The sequence below is a fragment of the Zea mays genome, chromosome 8 (assembly GCF_902167145.1).
Source record: "Zea mays cultivar B73 chromosome 8, Zm-B73-REFERENCE-NAM-5.0, whole genome shotgun sequence".
Classification (NCBI taxonomy): domain Eukaryota; kingdom Viridiplantae; phylum Streptophyta; class Magnoliopsida; order Poales; family Poaceae; genus Zea; species Zea mays.
In genome coordinates, this window is record NC_050103.1 from 4227427 (window position 1) to 4235740 (window position 8314).

At 46.1% G+C, this 8314-nt stretch overlaps 2 protein-coding genes and 1 pseudogene across 2 annotated transcripts; 1 reads left to right on the forward strand and 2 right to left on the reverse strand.

The window, feature by feature from the left end:
* Positions 1-423: 423 nt before the first annotated feature.
* LOC100285053 (uncharacterized) lies at positions 424-3254 on the forward strand. The gene is made up of 6 exons (NM_001157948.2): positions 424-552; positions 642-851; positions 924-1220; positions 1927-2088; positions 2511-2594; positions 2906-3254. Exons 1-6 carry the CDS (start codon positions 523-525, stop codon positions 3011-3013), a joined length of 891 nt encoding a protein of 296 aa, NP_001151420.1. The 5' UTR covers positions 424-522; the 3' UTR covers positions 3014-3254.
* Positions 3255-5921: 2667 nt separating this feature from the next.
* Positions 5922-6518, reverse strand: LOC109941594 (uncharacterized; annotated as a pseudogene).
* Positions 6519-7303: 785 nt separating this feature from the next.
* Positions 7304-8046, reverse strand: LOC100274623 (uncharacterized). The gene has a single exon (NM_001148964.2). It carries the CDS (start codon positions 7886-7888, stop codon positions 7613-7615), a length of 276 nt encoding a protein of 91 aa, NP_001142436.1. The 5' UTR covers positions 7889-8046; the 3' UTR covers positions 7304-7612.
* Positions 8047-8314: the final 268 nt, after the last annotated feature.

Below are 8314 nucleotides of genomic sequence, written 5' to 3' on the forward strand. Positions count from 1 at the left end.
TAGGGCACCGCGAGCTGCACGACAGGGGAATTCTGAGCTGGGAGCGCGGCAACCATGGCTGGAGCAGGCGTGGCGCTGGGCGTTGGAGACCAGAGAGGAGAGCTGAGGGGCGCGTGAAGTTAAAGGAACCAGGGCGCTCTGCTCCTTCTTCTCCACAGCGAGAGTTCGGGTGTGCCAGAGTGATGGCGAGGAGAAGAGACGGTGTACAGACGAGTGCGCCAGACGGCGTCTGCGTAGGCGAACGGTAAACGGAGAGAGGAAACTAATACCTGTTAACGCAGTTCCAAGCGCTGTCTCCTTTCCGTTTTGGAGTTTGGCTGTCGCCTGCGTCTCCAGAACAGAGAAGCCAACGCCAACGCATCCATTTCGTCGAATCCCCTCCTCTCTTCGTCCATAATGGCAATTATCTCGAGCACAACGTGCATACAAAAAAGGCAGACGGCTACCCGTTCGAAAAAAAAAACAGCAGCAGCCGGCGGCGGCCATAGCCCAGGAGCCCGGAGCTGTTTCTTCGTCGCAGGAATGGGCAAGGACGGCATCCAGTACGCAGTGGTCAGATACTGCTCTGTACTCCCTTGGAGGAGCGGGAGCGATTCTTCCTCCTCTCTGGATACCTGACATCGTCGCCGTGGTCGTCGCAGGTGGACGCCTTCACGGCGGAGCCGTTCAAGGGCAACCCAGCCGCGGTGTGCCTCCTCGAGGACGCCGCCAAGGCCGCCGACGAGCGGTGGATGCAGTCCGTCGCCGCCGAGTTCAACATCTCCGAGACCGCCTTCCTCCTCCGGGAAAAGTCCTCCGCGGCCGGCGCCGTCCCGCTGTTCCAGCTCCGATGGTTCACCCCCGTCGCTGAGGTACCTCCGCGGCCTCGTCGTCGCATCGCACATCTGCTCGTTCGTTAGAATCGTGACGCGACGCCGTTCCAGGTGGAGCTCTGCGGCCACGCCACGCTGGCTTCCGCCCACTTCCTCTTCACATCCGTCCTCGCGGAGCACGAGAAGCTCGTCGAGTTCTCGACCAAGTCCGGGATTCTTACGGCCAAAAAGGTCCCTGCGCCGCAGAGCACGGGCGTGTCGGGCGAGGGGAAGCTGTTCATTGAGCTGGATTTCCCCACGATTGACCTTGTTGATTGCCATCCTTCCGAGCTGCCGGCAATCCCCGACACCCTCAACGGAGCCTCCATTGTCAGCGTTCACAAGTCAACGACGGCCGGTGACCTCATTGTAATTCTCCTAATCCTTATTTTCGCCTTACTGCTAATGATGTACTAGGGGTCTGTTTGGATGCATCACATCAGCACTAAAAATTAGCAGCTAAAACTAATACATGGATCCAGACATACAGCTAATTATGCAAACACATCTGCTAATAAACCTTCTAATTATTAACGGAAGCACTACTAATTATTAGTTCCATTAGTAGGTTTTGGAGTTGCTAATAGTTTATGTACATCTTCGAGACTTCGACTCACTATCCAACCAACTATTATGCCGTTTGCAGCAGTCTAACCAAAGTTTATTTAAAAGAATTGTTTTGCATTGTTCTGCATTGTATACTGTACTGTTCGTATAATAGAATTTGAATATGGGTATAGATATAAGTAAGCTGCTGAAGATAGCCTTAGCAGTGGATCTAAACAGTCTCCTGTTAACAATTAGCAGCTATTAGCTAACTATTTTTTAGTGCTAATGGATCTAAACATGCCCTAGGTGCCTGCTTATTAATGCAAAAGTTACCAACACGAAAATGGATAACAAGATTCCAACCAAATTTTCAAAAACATGATAATCCTACGTACATCAGCACTAAACTATTTAGGTTGCATAAAATCTACATAGAAGCGATGAAACAAAGATAAACAAGAGTGGTAATTAGAAAGTTCAGTTTGTTCAGGTAACTCAACACAAGAAAATATTATTTTGCTTTCAGGTGGAGCTTTCATCAGGAAAGGAGGTTGCTGATATCATTCCTAACATTCATGAAATTGAAAAGTGTTCCGGCAGAGGAATTATTGTTACAGGGCCAGCGCCTGCTGGATCTGGCTACGACTTCTTCACGCGTTTTTTCTGCCCAAAATTTGGAATAGATGAGGTGATGTCATACTCTATGTCCTTAACCTGATATGATTAAGAGTTTAAGACATGCATATTCTGTGCATGGAGAATGATTTATTAGAATAGGCGAATAGCTATTCTGTGCATGATACAACCACACCAACTCCTTCCAATGGGGCATTTAGCACCTTACAAGTATGGTTTCACTGTTCTTGTTTATACATACATAAGAATCCTTACCTTGCTGAGAATATGTCATCATGGAATCGGAATATCTCATTGCTGTACTTGTCAGACAAGTCCAATCTTTGCTGTAATGAACTATAAATGTTTGTGGCTTTTATAATGTCCTGGTCTCCTGGGCCTGGCCATTCAGGAATTCTGGTTTTTGGGTTCCGCACTTGTGTTGATTTTACAAATTTACTACAGCCTAACCATCTAATCACTATGTTTTGACAGGATCCCGTTTGTGGCAGTGCACATTGTGTTTTAGCACCTTACTGGGGTGGGAAGCTGGGGAAACACAAACTGATAGCGTTTCAAGTACGTTTCTGCACCACTTTAGGCCTTGTTCGGTTGCATCTGGATAGTTAAGAGGGATTAAATCCTCTTCTATTCAGTTTTGACTAGAAAGTGATTTAATCTCCTTAAATCCCCTTTGATTCTGAACAAGTCCTTAGAGTTTGTTCTGTTAGCTCCAATCCAAGAGGACTAGAAGGGGATTGACAGCCTAGAAGTCAAAATCTCCTCTCAATCCCCTTCTGTCTCGGATTAAAAATTAACCGAACAAGCTCTCTGTGTTTCCTCCTCGATCAATCATGGATTGGTTTTTAAGTTCATCCTTATGTCACCAGGCATCCCCTCGGAGTGGAATACTATACCTGGAGTTAGAAGCTACAGGCAGGAGAGTGCGAATTCAGGGAGAAGCGGTCAGTGTGATGACTGGCACCCTCTTAGCATAACCCCTGCTCAATGAACATCCTATGTCTTCACTTCAGTTGTGTGGCATGATTTCTCTGCAGCTAGGAATAAATTAAGTCTCTTTTCACCTGTCCAAAGGTGTTAGATACACTGCTTCCAGACTATGAAGCAGAGTGTATGAGGATGTTTCTTTTGAATAAATCAGTGGGTGTTCAATGTGTGTGATATCTTCTGTTTGTGTTGATCTGAATTGGAGCAATGAACTGGATTTATGGGCAGGACAAAGAACATAGATCTGAATGAACTAGTAGCTACTAAAATCAACCGAAGGTATTCAACCAGTCTAGCTAATAGTTTAGTTATTAACCATTTTAGCAAATTAGTTAATAGTTAGCTAGCTAATTCAACTAGCAATTTTTTAAACAACTAACTATTAGCTCTAGTGTATTTAAACACCTCCTTATGATATGTTTGAAACTACTAAAATTAGCCGAAGACATCTAAACAGTCTAGCTAATAGTTTAATTATTATCTACTTTTAGCAAATTAGTTAATAGTTAGCGGCTAGATATTTTCACTAGCAATTTTTTAGTTAACTAACTATTAGCTCTAATACATTCGAACACCCTAGACTTTATTCCTATGGTACCACACCACAAGTATGCCTCCATCTCACCATGATCCAAAACTTGGAGGACTTAAAATGGTATTTTATAAAGACACTTAAAATGATGCCTCATATCTCAAGCAAAACAAAAACTAGTACAAAGATGAACAATAAGGCACAGCTCTAAAAATAAAAATATTTAAAGACCAAATTACTCGTCTTTTTCTTCAATCGTTCACAACCACTAGACTTTATCCCTATTGTACCACACCACAAGTATGCCTCCATCTCACCATGATCCCAAACTTGGAGGACTTAAAATGGTATTTTATAAAGACACTTAAAATGATGCCTCATATCTCAAGCAAAACAAAAACTAGTACAAAGATGAACAATAAGGCACAGCTCTAAAAATAAAAATATTTAAAGACCAAATTACTCGTCTTTTTCTTCAATCGTCCACTACCACTAGACTTTATCCCTATGGTACCACACCACAAGTATGTCTCCATTTCACCATGATCCAAAACTTGGAGGACTTCTCCATGACCCCGATACTAGTCATCAGTAAGCTCGTGGCATTCGTGGTGTGGTGTCACAGAAGACGGATCAAGAAACTTCTTAATGGAGCATGAGAAGCATCGCCCTCACATGTGATGAGTTAAAGGCGATTATGCTATGTGATGAGTTAAAGGCGATTATGCTATGTGATGAGTTAAAGGTGATTATGCTATGGCTAGCAGATTGTACAAATAATCATACAAAATATTATTTTGCGCTATAAAAATAATTCTTATAGAGTGAAATTTAAAATAAGAGATAGACATGAGTAGGTTCAGGGAATTGGGTGTTTTATACTGGCCAGTGGCAAATGGCTGCTACAAACGAGCAACCGAGGACCTGCAAAACATATTGTGGGATTCGTTGGTACTCTCTCCCTCAACCAAATCTATACTACTCTATTGAGAATCTAATGTGGTCGCCTATTGTTACTATGGCTTGACCCTCCACGCCGACACTCTGGACCTGCTCCACGCGCTCCGACTGGTTATACCATCCCACGCCTCAGCGTTATGCCTTGTGGGTCCCACGCACAGCGCCAGGCAGCTACTGCGCCTGTCCAGCACTCGACCCGCCCGTGCAGCTACCACACCACACAAAAAATAGTACAGAGAGAGCACTCAAACCCACGTCCCCTTGATCCAGAAATTTGGGAGTAATCAACATACCACACTTAGCTAAATGTTTAGAAATAAACAATAATTATATTTGAATAAATATCTCAACACCTATTATATGATATATAACAACCGTAGCAATGCATGAACAACTGGCTAGTATGTATTATGATTCAAAATTAGTATGTACAAAAAAAATAATGTTTATACACACACATTTCAACCAAGAGTAGAGCCAGCACCCACATAGAAATTGTTAAGGACGGTTGGGCCGTCACATCACATGGGCCCTGGGCCTTAGCCTAGTCGAACATCTGCCTGGTTAATCTCTCCAAACTTCTCTTCGCGCGTCGTAACGACTAACGACAAACCAGTTTATCACTATCACCGCGTGCAATCGGGTTTCTGACAGAAATTCTATCTGTTGGGGACTTGTTCTCAAATGCTAAGAATTAAGAACAAGGCAACACAAAAAACGTTAAGTGTTAAGGCCCTTCGTCCTCCATAACGATATATCCCTTCGGGATATAAAGCATCTCGGACGAAGGTTACGAAGGACATACCTTCGTAAGCATAACAACGAAGAATGAAGCGTTCACATAAATCATAGAATATAAACAATTAAATATTGTCGTAGAATTATCTCTACTTGTACTAATGAATATAAATAACTTTGAATCACAAATGTACCTTCGGTCCTGCGGAAAGCAAAAGTACAAGCGTAATGCGAAAGCAAATGACAAGTTAGCGTGAACAGTACGGGGGTACTGTTCACCTATTTATAGGCACGGGGTACAACCCATACAAAATTACATACATGCCCTTTACATTTGGTGATAATTCTATAGCATTCTATCGAGGTCTAAATGGCCTTTTCATCTTTAAGTCGGTTCCCCTTTCTGCGAACATGCCGAAGCTTTCCTGCTTCACAGCTTCGGCACTGTGTCAACCTTCGTATCTTTTGAGCTTCTCCCTTTCTGATTCAAGTCCGAAGATACCTGTTCACACATTATACTCCAGAAACATTGTTAAATCATGTTTTTGAGGACCTTCGGAAGCCGAAGGCCCCCAACACTATCCATGTTCCAACAGTACTTATTTTTACATGGTACTCCCGCCCTCCGTTCTTCTTTTTTTTTGTCACGTTTTAGTTCGAAAATGAAATAGCCGACGAACAAATATGAGATAGTATAATTAATAAAATTTGTACATGCATGTATTGAACGGAAAGAATCGGTAAGAAAGCAAAGCAAAGCGAAGGAACCCAAAAGCTTGCTGGCTGCATGCGGGCGTGCACAGAAGCTCTCATGGCCACATGAGGTCGTCGAGCGCTACCCTGGACACCGCGAGATCCTCGAACGACTCCTCCTCAATATTCCTGGCCTCCTCGCACCGTGCCGTGCCGGCGACCGACGGCGCTGCGATGGTCACGGCGGGCTGGAACGACTCCCGGCCGCAAGCTCTGGTGGCCGGCCATGTAGCGCTCGGCCGCCAGCACGCTGGCGGCGCTCTCCCCGCCCAGTAGCTCCGACAGCAGCAGCACGATGGACGCCATGAGATGACCGAGTAGCAGCTACTAATTAAAGCCTAAGCTAGCTAGACCCCGATGGATCTCACAATGGAGGCGGAACAGGCGCTGGCTGCTGGTGACTGGTTGCTCTTGCCTCGTGCACACGGGCGGCGATGGTACGGAGAAGGGAGAAGGGTACGGTGGAAGGCCGGAGGCGGGAGATTTATGTGCCGTGCCGTGCCGTTGCGCGCTGCATCTGCATGCGGTGGGCCGCGCCCGCGCGTGGTTTTTTTTTTTTTTTGGCCGCCGCGGGGTGATTTCAGTTTCGACTAGTTCAAAGCACCTAATAGTTTGACACTTCACCGGCTCTGCTGGCTGCTGCGGCGTTCCGTTTCCGTGGATGGCCCGCGCGTTTCTGGCTGCGGACGGCCGCTGGGTTTGACTGAAATCAGCTTGTCCCGTCCCGCCACGCCACGGGCTGGTCGTCGCGTCGGGGCCCGTTTGGTACGTGGTGCCTGACGTCTGGTCCGCCTCATGGCTTGGCTCTTCGAACGTTGTCGATTTCGTTTTGGTATTTTAAATCGTGTTTCTTGTAATTTTAAATCGTGTTTGTTTAATTTGTATTGATTCAGTATAATCGGTTTAAAGAATGGGGAACGTTCTTTATATTTAAAGAATGTTGCTGTATTGTATAAGAGAGGATTTTTTTTACTCCTATGTCGATTAAAATGTTGCTCGCTCGACACAGACTAAGACTCGTCATTCTCTATTTTTCTTTTCCACAGAGAGAGGACGAGATAGAAAAGTCTAACTTTTAGTGTTAGTTTGGGAATTACATTTTTTTCAAAGGATTCTTATTTTCTTAAGAAAAAATGAACTAATTTACCTTTGAAAAATGAAAATCACATGGGAAATTGAGGTTCCCAAACTAGCCCTTACTATATGCTTTTTTTTTCAAGCGAATTGCTGAGTCTGATAACTCTGCTAGAGAGGGGTGAATTTAGGAGAGTTTACCACGGTCAATCAACTCTAATAAAATTTATAAATCATTTAGTAAAACATTGTTAAAATTTTAATATAGTAAAACTGGCGTTGCTGATCTCGATAATATTCTAAGTTATATTCACTATTGGCTATGTTTACTGTGGTTTACTGCGGTTTTAATTCAACTAGGGCTATAATTTTTACAGTATTTTGTCGCTCCGTGGATTGCAGCTGGAGTAGTCGAAGACGAACAGCTGACGCAATTATAGATGTGTATACACATAAACAATAGGCTGGTTTTAAATATACATGGCATTAGACGAGAACTCGACTCGCTCAAGCCTCCCCTCCCTCTCAAGTCTCAAGGCCACATGATGTCGACCGCGACCCTGGGCAGCGCGAGGTCCTCGAACGAATCGTCATCCTTCCTCTGCTTGCCCTCCTCCCGCGCCCGCTCTGTCCCGGCCGCCGCGCGCTGGCCCTCCGCCAGCCTTTGGGCACGCTTGGGCGGCGCCTCCGTCACGGCCGGCCGGAACTCCCGCAGGCTCCGGTGGCCGCCCATGTAGCGCTCGGCCGCCAGCACGCTCGCGCTCTCCCCGCCCAGCAGCTCCGACAGCAGGAGCACGATGGAAGCCATGAGGAGCTGTCTCGATCGGTCGATGGAAGTGGAACGGACAGTCCAACGAGAATCGGCGGCGGAAGTGATGGTGTGGTGTGGTGTGGTGTGCAGATGGTCCGGTGGAGCAGTGTGGAAGCAGGATGGAATTGTGTGGCGATGGCAGATGGGCGATGGCTGGGGAAGGGGAGACGGAGGAGGCGGGAGATTTATGTACGGTGTACAACGCAAACCCTGCGGACGGTGGGCGGCGCACCATGAATTGCAGCGGCGCCCGCACTGCCGGTTGGAGCTGGATGCTGGGCCGCCGGGTTTGGGGAAAACAATCGTCTCTGGCACCCGGAATTGAGAGGATCTGGAGAAACCACGGCCCCCCGCAGCGCGCTCGGTTTTGCCAAACGTGACAGGTTGACCCGATCGCGCGGTGCCGTCATTGTTTTGGATTTA